At 40.0% G+C, this 24,182-nt stretch overlaps 3 protein-coding genes across 5 annotated transcripts; 2 read left to right on the forward strand and 1 right to left on the reverse strand.

Annotated features, from left to right (window-relative positions):
• The first annotated feature begins 464 nt into the window (after positions 1-464).
• Positions 465-6,181, forward strand: LOC136424328 (sodium/calcium exchanger regulatory protein 1-like). The gene is made up of 4 exons (XM_066412887.1): positions 465-657; positions 2,492-2,661; positions 3,029-3,130; positions 5,391-6,181. The coding sequence occupies exons 1-4, from the start codon at positions 582-584 to the stop codon at positions 5,445-5,447; spliced, it is 405 nt and encodes a 134-aa protein (XP_066268984.1). The 5' UTR covers positions 465-581; the 3' UTR covers positions 5,448-6,181.
• A 1,791-nt stretch (positions 6,182-7,972) lies between these two features.
• LOC136424832 (protein ABHD13-like) lies at positions 7,973-15,376 on the reverse strand. Of its 2 annotated transcripts, none has more exons than XM_066413503.1 (8): positions 15,163-15,181; positions 13,769-14,081; positions 12,937-13,168; positions 12,354-12,454; positions 11,464-11,720; positions 10,612-10,716; positions 9,436-9,543; positions 7,973-8,384 (listed from the first exon to the last, which is right to left on the reverse strand). In XM_066413503.1, the coding sequence occupies exons 2-8, from the start codon at positions 14,031-14,033 to the stop codon at positions 8,316-8,318; spliced, it is 1,137 nt and encodes a 378-aa protein (XP_066269600.1). In that variant the 5' UTR covers positions 14,034-14,081; positions 15,163-15,181; the 3' UTR covers positions 7,973-8,315. The 2 variants fall into 2 exon arrangements, with proteins under 2 accessions (XP_066269600.1, XP_066269598.1); XM_066413501.1 differs by lacking the exon at positions 15,163-15,181 and adding an exon at positions 15,201-15,376 and having other exon boundaries at positions 7,974-8,384.
• A 174-nt stretch (positions 15,377-15,550) lies between these two features.
• LOC136424829 (epoxide hydrolase 1-like) lies at positions 15,551-22,934 on the forward strand. Of its 2 annotated transcripts, none has more exons than XM_066413496.1 (8): positions 15,551-15,685; positions 16,222-16,849; positions 17,445-17,574; positions 18,288-18,411; positions 18,854-18,938; positions 19,661-19,782; positions 20,583-20,689; positions 21,275-22,934. In XM_066413496.1, the coding sequence occupies exons 2-8, from the start codon at positions 16,243-16,245 to the stop codon at positions 21,504-21,506; spliced, it is 1,407 nt and encodes a 468-aa protein (XP_066269593.1). In that variant the 5' UTR covers positions 15,551-15,685; positions 16,222-16,242; the 3' UTR covers positions 21,507-22,934. The 2 variants fall into 2 exon arrangements, with proteins under 2 accessions (XP_066269593.1, XP_066269594.1); XM_066413497.1 differs by having other exon boundaries at positions 16,227-16,849.
• The last annotated feature ends 1,248 nt before the right edge of the window (positions 22,935-24,182 follow it).

Raw genomic sequence — 24,182 nt, forward strand, 5'->3', positions numbered from 1 at the left:
GTGTGTGTGTGTCTGTGTGTGTTTCCAGATATTTTTGCTTAACACAACTTAAGAACCTCTGGATGGATTCTGATGTCATTAGTACTATTATGTGGCTAGGTGTTGGATAGACAAAGGTCAAGGTCGATTTTGGGCTGGTGTGTGACCTTGGTACTGCAGTAGAACTTGTTTGTATCCTCTGTCTTAGACATGCTGCCGTATTGATTTTTTTTTTTTGGCATATAGCTTTTGATGTAAGGTAGGATTGGTGTAGATTTTACTCCCTAACTCAGGAACTGCAGGGGCTTTTTTTTTAAATCTTTCAAGCAAGATAACTGAAGAAAGGAACAACGGATTTCCACGAAAGCCTTAACAGAAATGTGCACAAAAACTATATGAAAGTCTTCTTTTATTCTAAAAATTGATAGAAAACCTTTGCGCTTTGCATTCGGCATGTAACCCAACGCCCGGTCAAAGTACAAAGGTCACATTTCGAGGTCGCCGTGCAACAGTTGAGCAAGCAGGTCGCAGGGACGCGGTAGGGATCGGCTCGACCTTCTCACGACATTTACACGACAGATCAGAAGTTGTGATTGACAGGAATGGCAGACGACAGCATCTCGGGCAAGTGGAAGCTGGACCGCAGCGAGAATTTCGAGGAGTTTCTCGAAGAAATGGGTAAGACTTCCGTGAGCTCGATTTCTTAAACCAGACTTACTCAGATAATGGGGCCCTCATGCAAATGAACTTTGTAACAATCAGTGTTCAAGGTTCAACCTACAAAGGCATTACGTAATGCAACGTTGTCTCAAAAATGGCACGGGCTAATAACTATAGAATTAAGAAAAGGGCAAACGGTTTTAGGATCAGGGAATAGACAATCGAAACAACTTGTGGGCGTGGCTCAAGACAGGGATTCTTAATGAGTGACCCATAACACATTCTTATCTTAAAAGCTAAGACCTGGCTAAGAGCAACGATTACACGTTATTTCAAAAGTCTGAAAACAGGTCTGTAGATTTTTGTATCTGCTGACTTGCGCATGCAGTTGATCATGCGCGAAGATCATGATATTTAGGAGTGTTCCACAAGATATGCATTCTCGTTAATATGTATTTGTTATATACAGCCGAACGGCATTTAAATTTGATCTTTCGTCCGCTGTACAAGCTACATGTATGCAGTAACAATTTTCTGAAGTGGCTAGTGCAACGGATAAATTGTTACCATGCGACGGTTATTGTTTAGATGCGCTTTTGTAGCGCTGCCGTTACAGCCAGGGATTTCCTAAAATTCTAGTCTCTACCGGGACAGGCTTTTTAGCGAATGCCCACAAACGCCCACTCTGGCGAAGTCCGCGCTGCACGAATAAATTTATTTTTGCTTGGAATATGTTCAGATTGTGCTCCCATTAATTAATCCTGAGTTTCAAGTCAATCCAGCGATGCAAAGTTAAATAAAGCGAACTTGAAGATTCTTACCTGGCTTTTTAGCGAATGCCCAGCAAAAAATGGCTTTTTAGCGAATGCCCAATATATCAGCCAAAATATCGGCCATCGTGACACGGGCGCTAAATCTAACACAATAAACATGTTCAACTAGTTGTCCCCTGAATGTGTACTCAGTTTCCGTGCTGTACACGCCTGTAAAGTCACTTTATTTTACAAAATACCGCGCCAGCTGCAGAATCAGCTATAGGGAGAATATTTGCCAGGAGGGTTTTGGCCACCACTAGGGAACATTTGCAGGAGCGGGGGAATTATTAAACATACCGTGGCCTGACTCTACTGGCCAATTATTCATATTTTTGTCGAATTTTACGATTCACACACCCGTAGGAAGGCCTGGTGGAGGCTGGTGCTTTTCCATGCCTGTTGAAGTATGAAGGAATGCTGTCGGTCTGGAATCGGCCCTGGATGTAGGTCATTGACCGCTCGGGCATTTCTGGGGCTTGGGGTGCCCCCAGGACAAACCATTGTACTGTATAATGAAAATGTGGGGGTTGTTTTTTGTGGACATCCTACTTGTTCACTTTACATTATTTTTTATGATTAAATAAATAAGATGAATAAATTACAACTAGTACTTGTAACTGATTTTAAAATGTGGCTATGAAGTTACAGACAAAAACTATAATGGCCTTAGCCCTTACTATAAAGATTAATAATCTTCATAGTAAGGCCATGATAGTTTTTGTCTGTAACTTCCATACTGGTGCAATGTTCTAGTTGGTAGAGTGTTTGCCTTGCATACGGTAGTATTGAAGTTAAACACACACCACTTTAATACAATGGACGAGCCCCCTGCTGTAGTGATTACACAAAGTTGTGTGGCCCAAGGGCTGCTGCAATGGAGATGGGCGCCACCCTATGCACCATTGGTGCCGGAAGCAACTACTAGTAGTTTATAGGTCTGACCTCTAGTACTCAAGGTTGAAACAACCAATATAGCGGCTGTGATGTCAGGTGCAAACACCCTTATTACATGGCTCAAATATCTTTGTATTTTGCAGGTGCGCCATGGATAGCCCGTAAGGCCGCAGCGAAGTCCTCTCCGACCCAGGAAATCGTCCTAAACGGCGACGAAATCGAGGTCAAGATCAGTTCCATGATGTCAAACAACGTCATGAAGTTCACCGTCGGAACCGAGTTCGAAACCGAGTGGTCGAAACAGAAGAGCAAGGTCAGAGGTCACTTCCTCTCAAAGTAGATGTTGAGAATGTAATGTGTTTACAAGAATCTATTCCCCTACTGAACAGAACTGTTTTTTTGGCGACACCTTAGGGGCAGAGTCATTAGTATAGAACTGAAACTGAGTTCTAAATATATTCTTAATCTTGCATGAATGCATTCCTTGGGAATAGATTTTTTTGAGACACCTTAAATATGGGAACGGTATTTTCACATAGTCGGGAAGAATTCTTCTGCTTTTGGCATAGGAAAGGCACTTGTTTGCACACAGGAATATTTTGTTTGTTATAATGCCAACAGACCTACATGAGGTATCTACATGTATAACCGTTGTCCTTTTATTTTTCTCTTGCATCCAGGCCATAGCGAATTGGGAGGACGGTAAGCTTGTTGTGAAAGAGAATGGCGCGAATGGAGAAGTCGTCACTACCCGTCATGTCGAGGGAGGTGAACTGTTCATGGTGAGTTATTTGAAGCCTAGGATTCACAGCTAAGTAGTACACAAAACTCCCAACAAAAATACTTGTACCACAGCTAGGGGTGGATACCGGTTCCCTGGACCTGATTCGGACTTATATAACATCCAAGAACTGAGTCCAAAAAACCTGAAAGCGAAAACCTGAGTCCAAAAAACAACTAAGGATCCCCACGTTCCATTTGCCACTGGCCAAAGAACGCGTGTTCTATTTAGGTCACCTGAGGTCATATTGCAGGAACACACGCAAGCCTTTGCAGTAAGAAGCTCTTGGGGTCTCGCAGAACTTGTAGAGAGATTTTTTTGCACGGGTGATTTTGGAACAGTCAATTTATGCATCGGGAGGGAGATTGGCGAAGTATGATGCTCTCGCAAATGTTGCCTTTCTACATGCAGTTAATATTTCGATTTGCCCAGGCATTATTTTGGGACAGTCCACTTCTTGCATGGGGAGGAGTATGGCTAAACATGCTGTATTTGCTCAGGGGCAAATGACGGCCTTTCTAGAAACCTGGTAACCTGAAAAGAACACATGTTCTTTGGCCAGCAGCAAATGGAACGCCCGGAACCTTAGATAGAACATGGATTCTAAGATAGAACATGGAACGGGGACAGCACTTTTAACCCGTTTTTGGTCTGAAAATGGGTCCAAAAGTACTTAAAACGAAACATTTTGAAGTGATGTACACCAGAAATGTGATTGTAGTCTTGTAGGGACATGTTCAAGGCACCCTTGTAGCGAATTTCAGGTCATTTGCTTGTAATACCAGGGCACAGGAGCCAAAAATATATAAATTGCCTAAAAATGCCCCAAAAAACCTCCATAAAAATGATTTTAAGGACTGTTTCAAAGCAATTTTAAAATCACCTGAGGGTATTTGCTTTCTTTACCTCCATGCCAAATTTCAGGTCGGTTGATTAAAAAATGGCGGAGTTGAATCCATTTGAAGATTTGGCAGGAGAAGAAGGAGAAGAACATGAACAAAAACAATATGTTGAGCCATACTAGGTATGGCTAAACATAAAAAAACCTGAACAAAGTACAAATATATTTTTCTATTTTGTTTGATGAAAAGTGTTTTGAGTCTCCCTATGAGAAGAAAAGGTATATACAATGTAAAATAAGTGCAACATTCAAATATTAAATACGGGTTTGCCTTAAAAGTCTTCTCACCAAGAAACTTTTACAGTCATGCATGTCAGTCTTAATTCGCTATGCTTAATATTGGTTTAATAAAACAAAACATGTCAACTAGACAGGATCAGGTCCAGGTTCAGGTCCAGACCTGAACCTAAATCTCTGGACCTAAACCTGGACTTGGACCTTATTAAGCTGAACCGGTATCCACCCCTAACCACAGCTACACCAACTTCCTGTTGAGAAAGATACTGTAAATGCAGAAATGTTCGCAGGGATTTAATTTCATGGTAGGGAGAAAATGAAGAGAGTTTGCGGTGGTTTTGAGTTCATGGTAAAGAGTTCACCGTGAAAACCGCATACATGAAACCTTCATGAACATTTCTGCATCTACAGTAGTGTTAACTTAGGCATTTGCTTACTATAGAGGCTTTTCATTGATGTTTTAGTAATCAATTTTACCTTCACAGAAAGGAAACTTATTCTTTTTGCTGTGTTTGTTAGTACTCTTCTTCTGTTCCAAACAAATAAGGTCATTGACCTGGACCAGACGGCTGTCACCATGGTTTAATTTACTGGTAAAGTAGCAGACACCCTGTGGTGTTTGATTACATAATGTAGCAATTAAGTGGCAGGGCAAGCTGGACACCATAGGAGTGTTTGAGTAAGAATAAACAGAGCAGTTAGTTTGTTAGGCCAGGCCAGGTATAATAAGGTGCCACTCATGGTTTGAAATGGGCAAATGCAAGGTCAAAGGTGAAGACCATGATTGATATTGTAAATGCACTTATGTTCTCGGTGGTTTTATGTTCGTGATATTGGCGGTAAGCTCCTTGCCGCAAAATTAAAGCCACTGCAAATTTTTTTGCCCAGTCCTACACCCTTGTCTACAATTGTTTCAAACGTGAACTTAAAACCATTGCGAAATCATAACCACGCAAACATAAGTGCATTTACAGTACCATGACCAGACAGGTTTTGTTTTTCTCATTTGGGCCTTCACAACTTTGAGATATTAACCACATTATACATCACACTGCAGATGCTCAGTTCAAACCATGAGCCAGCTTATTACTGTCATGTTACTAAGAGATTCTCCCTTTTCCAGATTATCACCACCCCCAAGGGAGTTGTCTGCAAACGAATCTTCAAGAAGTATGAGTGACAGGTCACATCCCTGCCTCATCCCAGGACAGCAGTGCAAACTATAACCTTAGGCCACACCAATTTCATTTCTTGGTTAACAGACTTTTATTTTTAATTTTAGCACACAAAAAAATCATGAAAACAGAAGGCTGGGGTGAAAACTTGCACCTGACCCTGTTCACTCCCTGATACTGTGTGCACGTAAAAACATTCCCCTGAGATTCTGTTTTCATGTTGTTTTTCCAATCTAGCATTTTTTTTTTTTAATTTTTTCATTTCGTTAACCAAGAAAATAAATTGGTGTGGCCTCATCAAGAGAGGACCAACAAGCAAAACATTGCAAATTAACAAAACTCACTAGACATATTTTCTAATTTCATAAACAAATAAAACTAAATGAACAGCCACTTTCCCATTTCTTTATCTATAAAATGTATACGTATAAGTAACATGTTATGAACTATCAGGGACAGATTACAAATAGCACAAAATAGAAATTTTTGTGTTGTTGTTATAAACATTGCCCTTCCAATAATATATGTAGTGATCTATGTTTTAAGACAATATCTAGAGTTAATGTAATGGGATTAAACAATGTAACATCCATTCCTTTATTTTTAATCCTGCATGAGTATTATGTTAGGTGTATTATCAACTTTGTCAAGTATCAAGTGTATCCATTATCATGCATAACACTGTTAATTTTCAATCCAAGATTCATAAAAAAAGTATTAAAAAAAAATAACCACTAAATATTTTTGTAACGTGTGTCATTCAATTAGTTACTGTACAATAACTATATTCAGATAAGATGTGGTTAGCTAACTAGTGTCATGTTGGCATAACGGTTAAGGTGTTTTGGCCCAGAGGCCCTGGGTTTGAGTCGCCTGACATGCCACCAATGTTGTGCCCTTGGAAAGGCACTTAATATATGACTTTCTTCACTCCACCCAGATGTTAAAATGGGTACCTAACTTTGGAGTTTGGTTAAGCAGTGGAAGGAGAGGGTTGGGCTCCGCCTTCCAATACCGTGATCTGGACACAGTGGATAACAGTCCACTGCCCCTACAGCCTGAAAAAGGCTATGAGACTAACTTTACTCTAGGGTAAAGGCTATGAGACTAACGGGATGCTGAACTCTCAAAACAGGGTATACTGAGCATTCGGTAATTTAAAAGATAGGCATCAAGATTAACAGTTTCTCTTGTCACCCCCTTAAACTTCTAGATGGTATAACCCTTAGTTTAAACAATACAACACAGGATATAACACTTCGCGAAGCAACAAATACCACGCCAGAAAGTTCCTTTATTCACCTGTTATAATAATATATAATCATATAAGATACAGAAATCAGTGTAGTAAAATCTTCTTATTTACGATTCGTGATATGTATTGAAAGTGAATAATGCTCTGCAAATTAAAGACTATATGAAGCTCGATCCATTCTTGAGCTTTGCTAGAAGTATGGTGCAATGATTGGACTTGGTATGAAACTTATTAATACACATTTTAGGAAATTCTACCCTCAAAAAAGAATGTTAGTTCAAATTTCATTCTTTCTGCTCTGTCCCAAACATTGAATATGATTTGGGAGCTGACCATATAAATCTTAAGTACAATACATAACCTGTTGCAGTCCACCTTTTCTTCAAGAAGACAATAGAACAATCTCTTAAATGTATAAATAATTGGAAAACTATGTTGAGAAGCTGCCTTCATATTAAGCACACAATGAAAGTGCTGCTGCTAAGGTTATAATTTTTTATAATAATAATAATGTTATCTTTGCAAACTACTGTGCACATTTCTAACAATAGACTGTTCCAACGTACTGGAAAATGAAGGCTGCAAAGAGACCTTTATCCGAACTTTGCGACTGGAAAGCAGCATGCATAGTACAAAGCAGCATCAGCAATAGCTTAGTAGCGTGCTCAATAGGGATGCGCACCGGTTATGCCGATCCGGTTCTGGACATGTAAAAAACGTACGTTTCGGTTCAGGTCCAAAAAACCGAAACCCAGTTTTCCGGTTATTTCGGTACTGGACCGGTAAAAAAATTTAGCACTCACATATATGCTTTTCGTTCTAGACCATCTTTAACCTTCCATAGATCGCGAAGTTTGCGCTCGAAAAAGACGAAAACATTGGTCCGGACCTGAACCGAAACCTCTGGGTACCAGTCCGGACCTGAACCTGGGTTTCGGTATGCTCATTTTTCTTACAGTAGGGTGTGGGTTTACTTCACTGACGAAGTCAATTAGCAAAGACTACAACCTTCTCCCTACTGCTTAACCCTGTAACTAATACAAACTTGGTGCCAAAAAGCTACTTCCACAGTGAGAAGGTTAAATCAGTACATACCAGTTATTTTTCGCTTAGCACTCAGCACTTAGGCCACACCAATTTAATTTCTTGGTTAAGGGATTTTTATTTCCCCCCCCCCCAAAAAAAATTTTAGAAAATAAAATCATGAAAACAGAAGGCTGGCTCAGCCTTCTGTTTTCATGATTTTTTTTTTCTAAAAATTTTTTTTGGGGGGGAAAATAAAAATCCGTTAACCAAGAAATTGAATTGGTGTGGCCTTATGGTAAAGAGTATAGAAGTTGAACATAAAGTGCTACCAGTGGAGTGTTGTATTTTGAAATACTGTCTATTTTTGCACAGTTGTGTGGCCCAAGGGCTAGGAAACGGAGATGGGCACTGCCCTATACTACATAAGGTCTGGAAATGAATAACATATTGTATGCAACACAGAAGATTCCTTGCTCAATCTTTTCTTTATACTGAGAGCAGATTCCATGTTTTATTTTTTCTTATTAGAACATGGCACTGATTTCATGAATGTGCATGTCTCTTAAATATATTCAAAATTGTTAAGACTTTTCTATATATCTAAAATTGTATGGTCGTGGTGTATTTCACCGGTGTCCTCTAAACCATGGGCTTGGGACACCTAAAAAAAAAAAAGATCCATATCATTAGTATACTTTTTCTCTCGACTAAATTGCTCATGGGCACAATAGTTTACAACGGGCCACTGCACACATGTATATGGTCATTTTGGAAACAATAAGTGAATGTTTATAGAACTACACATATAGGTATCTTCTTTTGGCGTGAACACTTACTAATTGTATTCATATATATAAGTATATGAAGATTCTATAACCAACTGAATCAAACATGAACGTACAACAAACCTTTACTAAACCCTAGTACTAATGGACAAGACTTACACAACACAGCGTCTTCATGCTTGAGGTTCCAAACACTGGCAAATTGAAGATCAAAAACCTTGACAAAAGGGACCTCTAAGATTTTCAACCTTGAATGGGTGCTACAGTCATGTAGTATAGAAGTTATACCACAATCATATCGTTCATGATAGGTCCAGCTTGTGTGTTCAGCGCATTCACATGCATGTACGTATACCAAGGACTATTATGATAATGTCCTTGCATGTACATTATCATACTAATATTTTATACCTTTCACAAGCCTTCTTCATGTAAATAAGCGGTCTTGAAACTTTCCGTCATAGACTAGTTGTTCTAAACGCTATTAAAAGGAGAGGACCCTACATTGCCTTGATGACACCTTAAAATTTTTTAAGACCTGATGTGAAGAATCCACCCTACTAGACTATCTATTTTTGTAATATGTCTACATTGTCAGCATAGAATGGCGAGGGTATCAAAATCTTAAAAACTTTTTAAGAATCATTTGACATCAACAAATCTAGAAATGTATGAGGTGTGGACTACTTAAATTTCAACTGTAAAAGAAACAATGAGGCACTTAAAACTATCATAATTTGTGTAGAATATAGATAAAGTATTCAGATACTCGAATGATGAAACAACTGATATTGTTATAATTCAAGACTTCAGAAATAAAAACATGTCAAATATAGAATGTGTAATACTTATAAAAATAGTTGGTATCAACCTTTAATAAATATCCTGTACGAATCCCTGCATTATGACCTTTAACCTTTGACCAACCTCCTGTAGGAATCTCCTGATGACATCACAGTACCCGTCACACTGCCAGGTCTCGTTGTGTGTCCCTGTGGGGAAGGTACACATCCTCTTGTACACCGACCCTGACTCCTAAACAAGGGACAAGCCATTAGTTATCTCAAAGAAGAGATACAAAAAGTATTCACAATTTTACACTAATATTTGGAAAAGTTCCATATAATCAAAAAGATGAGAAGCTAAAAATCTTAAGATAGTTTCCTACAATTATAACATGCTAATTAGAATTCATTCATCCCTTGCTGATTAATCCTGATTTAATAAAATGTACCTGTAGTCCCAAACGAAACTGCTAGAGGGCCCAAAACTTATGTCACTATACTTCCTGAGAACAAAAGCTATCTACCACCCCAAAATCATGATCATAGCTTGTCCAGAATAAGACATAGGAAAATTGGCAGTTCTGCTGCAGTACCAAGAGAAGCCGCCAAGGGGTCTAAAACCAAATTGTTTCTTTGCTAGGACAAGACCTAACAACATACAAAATTTCATAACAATCCATCCATAACTTCTTAAGTTATACTACTAAACCACAAACATACATACGTCAAAAACATAACCTTCTTGGCAAAGGAATTTAGTACTTGTCCAATCTTGTTCAGGTTTAGGTACAGTTCGAGAGCTGTACCTGAACTGCATCTGTGTAAAAACCCAAAGGGGTGAGTACGCCGCTCCCGGGATTAGAACCTGCGCCAATCCTGATCAGCACGGCTTGGGAAATCAACGCGCTAACGACTAGGCTAAACGGTCCGGACCAGTTAGACTGGTCAGTTAGTGGAGGTTGATCTCCACTGTTACACTACTCCCCCTTTTGTTTTCAGACTCGTCCCGAGTCTCCGAGTACGACATTCCCTGTGTGATCTGATCGTTACTCACAGGGCCGGCGTGGGAACCACTGTAAAAACCCAAAGGGGTGAGTACGCCGCTCCCAGGATAGAACCTGCGCCAATCCCGATCCGCACGGCTTGGGAAATCAACTAGGATAACCACTAGGCTAAACGGTCCCGACCAGTTAGACTGGTCAGTTAGTGGAGGTTGATCCCCACTGTTACATCTGTACTAGCATCTGCACCATGTATCTGTATCTGAACCTGATCTTGTGTATACATGTACATTTTGTAGGTACACAGCCATACTTGCCTGGAACATTAGCTGCATCATGTATGGAGGAATGAGCTGGTCTGCGAGCCCTGAGACAAAGAGAGTTGGTCGGCTGCACTGACCAATCTTCTTGATGGAAACAAACTGTAAGAAAGAGACATAATAGACCGATCCTGTCGAACACCATATCGAACGAATAGAAGACCAATAGAACCCCCTGTTCTATTCAGCCCACCTTCGTCAAAAACAGCGTTGGCGGGGCAGAAATGGCTCGTGTAAAGCAGGGTACGTATATCTGGGACAGGTTTTCCACTCTATTGGTTGAATGCATGCTCAGAATAAAAACGAATCTAAAAAGAAAATAGATCGGGCACTCAAGGGGAAAAAGCTTGTACCACATGCTGACTACTACAAAGTCCGCTAGCGCAGAGTTTCGTACCTTCAGTTACTGGTGTGTGAAACTGGTTAACTTGAAAGTGAACAGGGAAGTAAAGGGATGCATTTTAATTCTTAGTTACTAGATACCATGCAGCTGTTATGTATGTAGTCAACACAGTTGGAATCCTGTCACAGATATACGAACCCTGTTTTACACGTGCGTCGGCTGCTTGTCAGAAACTGGGCGCTGATGCCCACCGACAAGGGAAAGCTATGCGGCGCATACCGCTTTAACATTGACCGAAAACATAACGCTCTCACCGTAACTACACCTACCCCCTCCTTAAACAACTCTTTCTGGTGGATACAGCCTTTCAGAGGCAAAAATGGATGCGTACACTGATGTAATCCATGAAATATACTTGCTGTGGCCATACTTATACTATAGTTGTTTTGATAGAGGTGAGCAGGGCTTAAAATGGGCTCAGTCTATACGTCTCAAGACATCCTTACCTGATTTTTATACATCCAGACCGGAACCCATTTTAATATCCTCTTCACAGAAAATATGATAGTTGCCATGTGTGGTATGCTGGTGAAGGTGTTCTCTAGTATGACGGCGAAGATTCGGTCCCTGAAGACGGAGTGGGTCGCGAGGTGGACACCTACGGCCCCTCCCAGAGAGCGGCCAAAGACCACGATTTTTCTCTGGTTTATGTCCGCTCTACTGTAGAGGAAGTCAACAGCTGCTTCTGCATCTAAATATAGACCTGGAAATATACAGAGGATTTAAACTTATGAATATGATAAGCAGAACTTGAAACACGTATGACAAATGATGTCATGATTCCCAGTATCCATTTCTGGGTGGCGAAAAGAATTGAAGTAAAAAAGATTGTAACAGGATTTTAAGAAGCTTAATTTGTTTGGATGTTAGTCTGAGGTAGAGGCCTTTAGATATCTGGCCCCCTTGTAGCATTCTTACAAACTGCAGTTAGACTGTTAGCAATACTAATGTTAGCAATAGCAATACTAATGTTTGCACTATCACACAATTTTTTTTCTAAAACTGTGATTACTACTCTCCAAGCAGAGGTTTGGCACCAGCTTGTTTTTTACATTTTTCAGGCGTTGTTTATCGACCTTGATATTTTTGTCAGGTTTTCTTTTTGTCAGCCAGCCAAACCTCTACCGGCAGACGCAAGTACCAAATTGAATGCAACTAAAATAAAAAGTAAAAATAGCAATCAAATCAACTTTTCTCTTTATTAAGAACAAACTGTTCCTTTGCCATATGACCTACTTTTTTAACCTCATTCCTGCTGCCTAACCCTGTACTAGTAGTCAATGTAAATACATGATATGTAAAAAAAGCTAACTTAGTAGAAAGTAAAGAATCATACCTGTTTCTGTAGGTGACCCGTCACTTTTGCCATACCCTCTGTACTCCAGCAGTAGTACATTCACTGATACTGCTGCATACACGGCCACTGCATTCACTAACCTGCAGAAAATTGGGTGGGGGGAGAGAAGAGGAATTTTATTGCTATTGGCAACACATTACATGTGTTGGAGACTGCAACTTTGCCCTTGAATGTTGCTGTCAAATAGATACATGTGAAAGGGAAAGCTAAGGATGTTAGATTGTAAAAATAGAGCTATATGTACATAACTTCTTTGATGGCTATTTTATTTTATCATTTTGAAATTTTGCTCAGCCAGACCTTAAAATTAAAGAGCCTGCATGGGGCAAGGGAACGGTCAACAATCTATGTTAAATCAAAAAGGCAGCAGCTATGTTTTCCATTAAATTCATCAGACTGGCTTTGCTCTATGGTATATTCAGGCACCAATTGGACTAGACAGTGTACATGTACATGTGTACGTAGAATGCAACGATCACACTCTACATTAAATTTGAAGCTGGTGTGTTACACCAAAGGACAATTATACCGCCTAGTATACAGATACAAATAGTTAACATACCTATGTCCAATATTCCCGGCATTTCCATGGAGGAACAGTACTGTGGGTGCGTTTGCAGCGAGGCCCTCTGGCTGTTTGAGGAAGAGTGCATGCAGCCTCGTCCCGTCCCTGGCCTTGATGAAGAGGCTCTCGAAGGGGACGTTCCAGCCCTGGGGCGACTGGACCAGCAGTCGGGAGGACTTGGGGACCTCGGGGTAGTACAGGAGATAGTCTTGGTAGTTGTAGAAGATTCCTAGAATGGAAGGGAGTCAAAATATGAACAACAAAATGTATGTGCAGAATCTCTGAAATTTGATAAATGCCTGGTGAGGGTTTTGGTACGAAGTAAATGTCAATTCTCATTTCATTTTGTGGACACCTAACACTAGTACAGTCACTATATATACTATTTGCCAAATATGGAAAATGGAACAGTTACAAACTCAGTTACTATATAGCTAAATATGGCGATGTAAACACATGTAAACCAAATATGGTGACTTCATAAACTTATCAAATATGGAGCTTCACACACCAAAGATGGCGTCCTCTCACACTGACCAAATATGGAGACTTCTCACACTTACCAAATATGGAGACTTCTCACACTTACCAAATATGGAGACTTCTCACACTTAATAAACCAAATATGGAGACTTCTCACACTTACCAAATATGGAAACTTCTCACATTTACCAAATATGGAAACTTCTCACACTTACTAAATATGGAGTTCCCACTTACCAAATATGGAGACCCAGACCACGATGGAGGCTACCCATCCTCCGTACAGCCAATAAATTTAAGTTGAATAAAAGAGCAGCACTCCAAATATGAGTCCTCTCACACTTACCAAATATGGAGATCCAGACCACGATGGACGCCACCCACCCTCCGTACAGCCAATAGAAGAGCAGCACTGCCAGCAGTCCCGTGCTGCACAGCGCCCAGCACTTCACCAGCACATCGATGGCAAACCTGCTCACAACCTGGATGAATGCAAAACCACTCCTCCTAGGGATTGAGTGAGGTACTGCAGTGGAGAGTCTCTGCTTGCCACACCCGCACTGCTGGTGGCTGTGTCCGTGTCCGTGCTTCATTGTTCCCAGCTTGGTCATTCACACAAATATGGGTGAACTGTTGTCGGAATGATAACTCAGACAGATCTGCAAAAATGACAAGAATTCGAAGATATCCTATACCTGCGTATATATAAAAAAATGTATATATGTTATACTATGTTATAAGTTTCGGACGAAATATCACACGAACATGTCAATTCACAAATTGCATGCATTACTCTGGTCCCTCAGACTTTTGGCCATGGGCCAATGTTCACTTCCTGCCAGCCCGCCCAAGAAATTTGGATGCAGGCCGGGCTTAGCTAAACCTTTGCATCCTGCCAGTCTTCTAGATACATGTTTAAAGTTTATACAACTCAGTGACAGACTCGAACATACTTAGGCTAGGTGCCAGACCACCGCGCTCCTGGCGCTAATCCTTTGGCCGGGGAAGCGACTTGCGCCGCCGCCACAGATAGCACACAGCCCCCTTAATTGAGTTCGGCTGCCAAGAGTGCCCAGGTGCCAACTCTATCCCTACTAGGCTTCCCCGCCCAAAAGGGGTTATCGCATTGCATCACGCGAAAGGTCTGGTATCAAGGCTAGAACATACTGTAAATGCATTTAAGTTTGTGTGTTTTATTTCGCTCTAACTCAGTCTAAGGCCAAAATGAAGTGTTCGCATTGGTTTTAAGTTTGCAGCAGGGCTATAGTCACATACTGCTGTGTAGTATGGGATAAAAATGTTAGCGGAGGTTTTAACTTAAGTTCGTTGCGAAAACCGCAAACATAAAACCACTGCGAACATTTCTGCATTTACAGTACATCAAGACAAACAAAAAGACATTTAAGAAATGCCTCAGTTTTCACAGAGGTAATTAACAAAAGAAAATCGATTTTTATTGACAGCCTAATAATTGTATCAAAGGAAGATAAGTTTCCAATATGTTGGCTTGTGACAAAAATCTAGTTTTCCGCCAGGTAGGAACTCCGGTGCAACAAGCACTTGAACGATTTAGACGTTAAACAAGGACAACAAACCCTTACTGAGGTGGCAAATTGGTACCATATTCGTACGACAATTCTAAACTTCTTGTTATATCACATTCATAAGTGAGCTACGTATAATATTTGGCAAGTCACTAACCAGAAACTGTTACTCAAAAAAGGCAACACGGAAACTTACCTAAATTCAATCTAGTGCATCGGACGGGAGACACTTACCTCAAAATGTGACAAACAACAACAGTTCGCTCTTGTCACAGACTAGTTTGTTTGGCTGTCATCCACCGGAAAGACTGCTTATTAATCATAAAATACTATTATTTTCGATGAGGAACATTATTTCTTGACCGTGTCGGCCATCTTGAAACAGCCCGCTACCGCAAACAGGTACAACAAAAACATTTGTCGAGTACTGTTCACATTTTGTTGCGGTAAAAAAAAAAAAAAAAACTTTGAATGCATTAACAATGATTTAATATTTTAATCTTTGTATATTTATTGTATCAAATATATGCGTACCGTGGAATTCTGTGGTTTTATACCTTCATCTGCTTTTGAGTTTTGATGCGGTAGAGGTGAAAGGTTAATGACCAGTGGTGACCTGTAAGGCGCGTATCTTGGTTTATTTGTTCTCTGGAAAAGTAGAACAACGACCTACATTTGCGCGTCTTGGTCTAGAAAAACGTCTTGGCGGCCATCTTAAGGTAACCTGTGACTGAACCTTTTTGTAAACCCAGTGTCGATGTGGCAATGATGGATACCATTCGACACTTAAACTTAAGGGTGCGAATTTTCTGGATCATAGTACAAGGGTCATTTTGAGATAGAGGTCCTCTTTTGAAGAAAAGGTACAAAGGTAAAGAGGACCCCTGTAATTCTGTGCATATCAATTGTGAATGATACAATGAAAACTGTTCATTAATTTGCCAAGATTACTAGTAGTCATCTGATGGAATAGCTGTTTCGGAGTATACATAGTATACTTTATATTATGATGATATTATATTATCATTTAAGAAAGCTCTGGAAATGTTGGATACCACACAGTAAAGGCTACATGAATTTGTAAATCACAAAAAAAAAAATTTCTTTCCTTTGCCGAAATAAACGGTTTTGTATTATGTCATAGATAGTTCCAGTACTAAATAATTAAGATCATTACCATAGCTAGAAGTAAAAGAATGTACAGATATCTAATGTATTTCATTATTAAACTCTATCATGTATTTTTTCTTCTCAGTATAGATACTTCTCAGGAGCCATGGGTTGGAAGCTCACCACCTTTTTTGTCGTAGTTGCCGTGGCGATAGCAGTTTTATTCTCTGGAGTCTTGGAAACCCCACCAGAGCCTCTTGAGTTCCAAGACAACTACTGGGGGAGGGGGGCAAAACCATCACCCGAAACAAAAGAAGATGAAAAGGTGTACGGCATTATTGTAAACGTGTCAGATTCTGCGATAGCAGATCTAAAAAATCGCCTCTCAAGCACACGATTCTTCGAAGCTCTCGAAGACGTCCAGTTTCAATATGGCTTCCACCGCGACTACATGATTGACCTCGTGAACTATTGGAAAACACAGTATGACTGGAGAAAGCAAGAGGCATACTTAAACACATTTCTTCATTACAAAACCAAAATTGAGGGAATCGACGTGCACTTCGTTCGCGTTAAACCCAAACTGAAGCCGGGTCAAACCGCTAAGCCTCTGTTGCTAGTTCACGGTTGGCCAGGCTCTGTGTTTGAGTTTTATAAGATGATCCCGATGTTGGTAGATCCGACAAGTCATGGGGGGAGTGAGGATGATGTGTTTGAGGTCATTGCCCCCTCTATCCCTGGTTATGGCTTCTCTGAGGTTCCTCATAAAAAAGGTGAGTTTTGAAATATCTCTCAATGCTATTGTTACAGTATACAAGGAAAAAACTATGAGCTTAAATATGAAAGAATCTAACTTTTCTTTCAATGGCTCACTACGTTTTGTATCATTTACTGGCTTTTGTTAAGCATATAAGCTATTACCCATTTTTTTGTTCACTAATGCCTGTAGTAATGTGTCAAGGGTTCCAGGAATTCTAAAGTGTCACATAACAAAATTGATTAGTCAGTCATTCTGAAGAAGCTCAAAGTACTGATCCTTAGTCACATGACTAACAGGTCACATGACCTAACTAGTGGGTCAGCCATTCTGAAGAAGCTAAAAGCAATGACCCTTTAACTTGAGGTCACATGACCGTTAGTCACATGACCCATAGTCACATGACAAGACTGGTGGGTCAGTCATTCTAATTAGCAAGCTCAGAACTTACTTACTTTACTTTAATTTACTAAGCTCAGAACATTGATCCTTTAAGTCGCATGACCCTTAGTCACGTGACCAACAGGTCATATGACCAAACTTGTGGGTCAGTCATAGGGAACAAACATTGCAGACTGACTGAGAAAGGTTCTGGCTCTGTTTCTGTACAGGTTTTGACCAGATTGCTGCTGGCCAGATGTTCCTAAAGCTGATGGAGAGGCTGGGATTTGAGAAGTTCTACGTACAGGGTGGAGACTGGGGTGCCCTGATCACACGTAGCATGGCTTTACTAAAGCCGAGGTACGGAGTTAAGACAATTGATATTTTCTCACAGGTTACCAAATATTGGTCAGATGTTAAGTTTGGTGTACATTTACCACTGCTGTTCTAGTTTGGCATTTCTTAAAGGCCCACATTACTGTGTAAGATTCAGACAATACAGAAAGTAGATTTTCCTTACCTAGTAGACCTTAGATCCTCCCACAACTTTGTTGCATAGGTCAACTTGGCTTTGGATACTCTTCCTCCAAAGGTTGTGGTCTTGTGCCGCTACTGCCATTTCCTCAAGTGAATTTAATCGCAGTTTCGTCCCATTGTTTTTCAGTGTTCGGCTTGGGAGTGACCTTAGACTGTCCTCTCGAACGTGTGCCTTAAGCTTTCGGTTTCCAAGTCGTTCTGTGCTCGGGTAATCTCCATGCATGCCCGGCAAAAGTTAATCTTCTTTTCATGTACTAAGAGGGGGGACTTTTGCTCTTTGCATAAGCTCTTCATTTGTAACATGGTCTCGCCATGAGATGCCATGGATTGATCTCAGACATTTGCGCTGGAATGTATCTAGTAAGAGCTTGTACTGTCTCTGTGGTGCTTTTCCACGTCTCACATGCGTAGATGGCTGTCAGTACCAAAATGAACTGAAAAAGCTTTAACTTGAAGGGTATGCTGATTTCTTTTCAACCCTGTACCTAATATAAAGCGTGTCCTTCACCCAAATTGTTTATGTCTCTCTTTTGTAGTGTTATAAAGGGACTTCATACGAACATGCCAACCATGAAGTTTAGTGCTGCGTATGGATTCTATCTGATGCTGGGCAGCGTGGCTCCCTCATTGGCTGGGTTGACGGAGGAAGACTACGACAAGGTGACAGCATTTGTAGTCTAAGATGACACTGGAGCAAAGAAGTTTAAGAAATGTATATTGCATCAGAAATAGAGTGCAATGACATAGAAGCTTTAGATATCTCAGTTTTTTTTGGCATAGCCTCAGGGGTGAGCCAAATGTTGTAGCATTATACCTTGTTGCAAAAATTCCAGGTATTCAACAGGATAATTTGTTCTTCATCGTCAAGGAACAGCATAACTCTCATAACTAGGAAATGCCTGCAGCTGGATGGATTGTCTTGATATTTGATATTTGGGTATGTCTTGATATTGAGATGGTTCAGGCCCCCTAGAGGCTTGTTATGTTACTACAGTGGAACTTCTGATTTTGATACCTCATTTCCTGGACATGCTATCGTCATGATGTAAGAGTAAGATCATAGCTCTTAACGACTTAAGCTTGTTTCTTTTCACTTATCCAGGTGTATCCTGCAAGCAGACAGCTCTCTTTCACCCTACAGGAGTCAGGCTACTACCACCTGCAAGCTTCAAAACCTGACACTGTCGGTATGCACAGTCAACTGTCAAATCATGAGGGTCTACATGGGGGACTTGGGAACCCTTAGTGGTAAATTAAGGAAGGCTGGCGACGCTTAACGGTAAATTTAGGAGGACAGCAAAGCTTATCGGTAAATTGATGCGCATTCCTATACACAGTGCCCTATATTCCTGTATCTTCATTGGTAAAAATAGGCTGCGATCAAAGACACAACCGGACATTCCATTTGGACTTTTGGGCAATCTTGCATTTTGACTAGAATTCTAGATTAGAAATAACATGCTACATGTATGTAGAATTAAAGCGACCAATTATAGACAATGCATAACATTGAATTAGCTTTAGCGGGCCGTCTACAATTATTTAGAATTTAGAATAGCCCGCTACGCCTCACGGAAAAAGGTGGGTAGACCATCAATCATTTTAAACTGTTCTATACTTGTATTTTCCCCTAGCATTGACTATCAGTACTGAGATGAGACTGGCAGTTGCATTTTAGTAACATTTGAATAAATCAACTTTACATCACTCCTGTAATATTACTGACAGTACCTATGAGTACACAAACAATGTACTTGTGACTGATCAATTACTGTTGATAACTACTAAGTTTATAATACATGATACTGAAATGCTACTACTAGTACATGTACTAGCTACTGGCAATTACTGACATGCTTTAACAGTTATTACTGACATTATTATAATGTGGATTGCACTGTTGTTTCAGGTTTTGCCCTGAATGACTCCCCCGTTGGTCTGGCCGCCTACATCCTAGAGAAATTTTCCACTTGGACAAACCCCGCAAACAGGGACTTGTCTGATGGAGGGCTCGAGAAATACTACACCAAGGTACAGGGTAACAAAAGCAAGCCATTATAGAATTGTCTCATTTTTTTTTTATTCATTTATTTATTGGTTCAGCATGTACATGCCAGGGTTGCCCAACTAGCCGGAGGCTATTACTAAGGGCAAACCCATGTACGGTCATAGTATTGTAGGTTTTGAACCACTCACACCGGGAAGGACCCCTACTCTTTTCGATAAGTGTAGTGGGTTCTTTAACGTGATCGAGGTGTGGCTCTCCTCAAACACGGGACCTCCATTTAACGTCCTACCCGAGGGACGTCCCTAACAGAAGCTAGGTACTCATTTACACCTGAGTGAAGTGAGGAAAGTCGTGCAAAGTGCCTTTCCCAAGGGCACAAAATCAGGGAATAAAAGTATAGGGTTTAAACGTCCTGATGTGAGTAGTTCAAACCAATCAGTCTGAACTTCTATTAATTATGCAGCTTGAATGCAAACAAAAAAAGCATTTTCCCATCCCCAGGCAGGATACCCCAGGCAAAATTCTGTTCTCCTTCCCAGTGTAACCTCCACCTGTGTGCTCTCCTCCCCAGGATACCCTGATCAATATTCTGTTCTCCTTCCCAGATTAACTATCTGTGTGCTCTCCTCCCCAGGATACCCTGAACAATATTCTGTTCTCCTTCCCAGATTAACCTTTACCTGTGTTCTCTCCTCCCCAGGTGAGTGTAACCTTTGCAACCTTTACCTGTGTGTACCTTTGTGTTCTCTTTCCCAGTGTAACCTTTATCTGCCAGGTATGTTCTCCTTCCCAGTGTAAATTTAGTGTGTGTTCTCCTCCCCAGGATGAGCTGCTGACCAATGTGATGATCTACTGGCTGACTGGAACCATTACCTCATCCATGAGGTTCTACAAGGAAGCGTTTGCTGGCAGGGCACTGGAGGCTTCAACGTATGTACAATGAACAATTTAGGATTATTTGGACCCAGTGATCCTATGGTCTTTATGGTCACTTTTCATACCAACGGTTAATGTGATTGATACAGTCGATTGTACTGTCTCTAAGACCCTGCAAGTGGTTTAATTGTTGGTTCTGGCTTGTCTGTCTGTCTCTGTCTCTCTCTGTGTATCTTTCTCTCTGTATCTCTCTGTCTGTATCTCTCTCTCTCTCTCTCTCTCTGTGTATCTCTCTCTCTGTCTCTCTCTCTCTCTCTCTTCTCTCTCTCTCTCTCTCTCTCTCTTCTCTCTCTCTCTCTCTCTCTCTGTCTCTCTCTCTCTCTCTCTCTCTCTCTCTCTCTCTCTCTCTCTCTCAGTGTTTCTTCAATTCCCAACATACACAATACAGAAATAAGACTATCCTCAGTTGGTATCGAAATTGAACATTTGGGGTTAATATCCTGAATGGCGTATTGTCTTTTTGAGTCTTTTTTTTTCTCTAACATAAAAAAAAAGGCGAATCCAAAAATCAAGAAGTAAAGTTACCGGAAGTGTGGCCTAATCAAAATGAAAATTTTCCATGTCTTATTGATTCCCCAGCCTGCAGGTAACGGTACCTACGGGTGTGGCAGCCTTTCCTTATGAGATTATTGGCCACGTCCCCGAGTCCTGGTGCTACTGGGGATACCCGAACCTGGTCCACTACACCACCATGCCTACTGGCGGGCACTTCGCAGCCTTCGAACAGCCTGGTTTACTGGCAGATGACATCAGGGTGTTCGTAAGGAAAGTAGAGGCTCTGGATGCGCCAGAAAAAGTGGCAGACCAGTAGTGTTTATTCCAGTGTATTGTAGGGGAGCTAAACTTGAAATTGAAAAGCCTACTATACTTAGATGTAAATATACCTCAAAGTCAAGTTCTCTCGTTTTACATGAGTCCGTCATAGTTCACGGCTCTCACCATTTCAAACTTGAGAACTTGAGTAGTATAGTAGGCTTTCATTTTTAAGTTTAGCTCCCTTGTGATGATCAATGTGAAGTACACACTACCAGGCCTGCACACACTACAAGCTGTTACAAACTAACATAGCGGCCAATGGCAGCTTTATATATATAGACCGATCCTATTAGCATTTCAGCCAATGATAGATTGGCAATTATCAATTCAACCAATGAGAGATTTAGGCTGCATGTGTGTTGAATATCTGCATTTCTAAGTTTTAATTCTACATTTCTATGTATTAACGGAGGTAGGTGGGGCTATGGGATTGATCTATCGTATAAGTGCAGTCAAAATTGCTCAAGAAGACCACTCAGAGAACTGATACAATGTGAACAGGATTCTTAATGCTTGAATCAGTGGGAAAACTTATCCAAGGAACCAGCAAAAAGTGTTCACAATTTGTACAGGACATGGTCCTTGATAAAAATCATAAGGTACACATTTGAAAGAAAAAAAATTATTACTGTACCAAGATGCAATATGTAACTAAGAATTCAACATTGACTTTATACAATAATTGATTATTAATGTGAACTTAATTTTCCTTCTCAGGTATTGTCAATTTCATGTCCTAATGCAATTTTAGTCATGAACTTTGATTTTGAATGTTTTATATGAATTGATAATGATGATAAATTGATATTAATATTGACAGGTACAAAGTCTTCTCCTGTAAGTGAAATGTTCAGAACAATCATGGCTTTTCCTTGCAATTGATGATAAGGACCACACATCAAATTAATTTGTTGGTTTTTTAGATTTAAAACAATAATGCTGAAGTAAAAACAGGACCTTATAATGGGTCGATCATTTTCTGATGGTGATTATAGTAAAATTGACATATTCGTTCAATCTTTTTTCAATCTTGGCCTCTTAAAAGTTGTCAGAGAACGAACAAAATAGTTTGGTTTGGCCTAAGGCACAAACTTACAGTCAGATGTACATTTTTTCTACACAGCAGTATGTACTTAAATTTATCTGTAAATTTTGGCTGTTTGTTTGGAAAGGTGATGTTGCTTGGGTGGATTTTTTAGTCTCCGGGTTCTGTCAATTAGCATGTATGAAAAATAATATGATAAATCATACATATCCCATCAACAGCTGCATTCATTACAGAATTGAAATAATTTTTATGTAACAAGTCTATGACGTGTTTTAATTTTCTACTTTTCTAAGTCAATTATGCATTTTTTTGAACTGATGCAAAGTCAATGAATGGCTAGTTGGTAATAAAAGAGGTGATGTTCTTCAGAAAGAATTGTTTTTGTCGTTACAAAATATCATGTACAACTAGAGTTCCACGACCTCATACCTTCCCCAAATGATTTTAACCTTTATGACTGGCGTATTAGGAGTAATTCTCATCAATTATAAATCATACCAGTTGATTGTCTTAAAATATAACATGTCCAAAGTATGAGCTTAACAAATTATGAGCTTAACAAAGAAGGTTATGCTAAGATTATCATCAATTATGCAAATTATTAGTATAATTTGATTCAACGATGTTCACATTCACATAACTTCCCGATGCCACAAAAAGTATTGAATGTATGAAATTGCCGTCATTTACCAGTATGGAATTATAGTAGTTTCTCATTAAGTATGCAAATAAGGCCTACATTTGCATATTTTCTATCAATCAACATTCCTCTCTTCCTCAGTTACAATTTGAAAGGTCATATCATGGAACAAAGCGTTTTTTTTAAGTTGCCTCATTAATTATGCAAATAAGAATCTGATTGTATAATTATCGTCCAATTATACTAACAATTACTAAGCATCACACAAGCTACCGTAAAATCCTTATTTACGTACGCGCTTTTTAAACTTTTCAAGTCGCAAGCAGGTGCTCCAGGCCGTCGCCAAAGTCGGGGTGCGTACGTCAGGAGGGGTTCTTCCTCGTAAAAATCGCATATCAGCTTGAGAGTACGGTACATCTTCATGCAAATGAAGTGTGGAATGCTACCACACAATCAATCAGTAATAAAGAATAAATCATACATATATCTAAATTGCATGACATTTTTTACCCAGAAACATTTTCTCAGTAACCCTTTAAGTCGGTAAACATCATCGGAAGGATGATCATGTCAACCTCTAACTATCCACCGAAATGCTGGAGAGGGGTGCGTACGTTAGGAGGGTTTTTCCCCTGAACGTTTCAACTCACTGAGTCTGGCCCGCAATCGTCCCCAAATCGGGGGTGCGTACGTTAGGAGGGGTGCGTACTTAAATAGGAATTTTACCGAGAATCATGACCATCCATCAAGGCCATCTTGAGTTATAGTATTTTCTCATTCATTATGCAAATGAGGTCTTCATTTGCATAGTTCATATCAAGTAATATTTCTCTCTTCCTCAGTTACATATGTCACATGTTTCAGAGTCCTATCATGGAATTTGGCGGATGTATAAACTTTCTTCATTTATTATGCAAATTAGAAACTGATTTGCATAAGAGCTTTCTAATCATGTACATCATCACTCAAGCTATCTACTTACA

Source organism: Branchiostoma lanceolatum, chromosome 18 (genome assembly GCF_035083965.1).
Source record: "Branchiostoma lanceolatum isolate klBraLanc5 chromosome 18, klBraLanc5.hap2, whole genome shotgun sequence".
NCBI classification, from domain to species: Eukaryota; Metazoa; Chordata; class Leptocardii; order Amphioxiformes; family Branchiostomatidae; genus Branchiostoma; species Branchiostoma lanceolatum.

Coding starts and splice junctions, on each gene's coding strand:
- LOC136424328 (XM_066412887.1), top strand. CDS start 582: ATGGCAGACGACAGCATCTCGGGCAAGTGGAAGCTGGACCGCAGCGAG. Junction 658..2,491: donor GGAGTTTCTCGAAGAAATGG/GTAAGACTTCCG, acceptor TGTATTTTGCAG/GTGCGCCATGGATAGCCCGT. Junction 2,662..3,028: donor GGTCGAAACAGAAGAGCAAG/GTCAGAGGTCAC, acceptor TCTTGCATCCAG/GCCATAGCGAATTGGGAGGA.
- LOC136424832 (XM_066413503.1), bottom strand. CDS start 14,033: ATGACCAAGCTGGGAACAATGAAGCACGGACACGGACACAGCCACCAG. Junction 13,169..13,768: donor GGTCTGGATCTCCATATTTG/GTAAGTGTGAGA, acceptor CTTCCATTCTAG/GAATCTTCTACAACTACCAA. Junction 12,455..12,936: donor GCCGGGAATATTGGACATAG/GTATGTTAACTA, acceptor AATTTTCTGCAG/GTTAGTGAATGCAGTGGCCG.
- LOC136424829 (XM_066413496.1), top strand. CDS start 16,243: ATGGGTTGGAAGCTCACCACCTTTTTTGTCGTAGTTGCCGTGGCGATA. Junction 17,575..18,287: donor ATGGCTTTACTAAAGCCGAG/GTACGGAGTTAA, acceptor TCTCTTTTGTAG/TGTTATAAAGGGACTTCATA. Junction 19,783..20,582: donor TCGAGAAATACTACACCAAG/GTACAGGGTAAC, acceptor TCTCCTCCCCAG/GATGAGCTGCTGACCAATGT.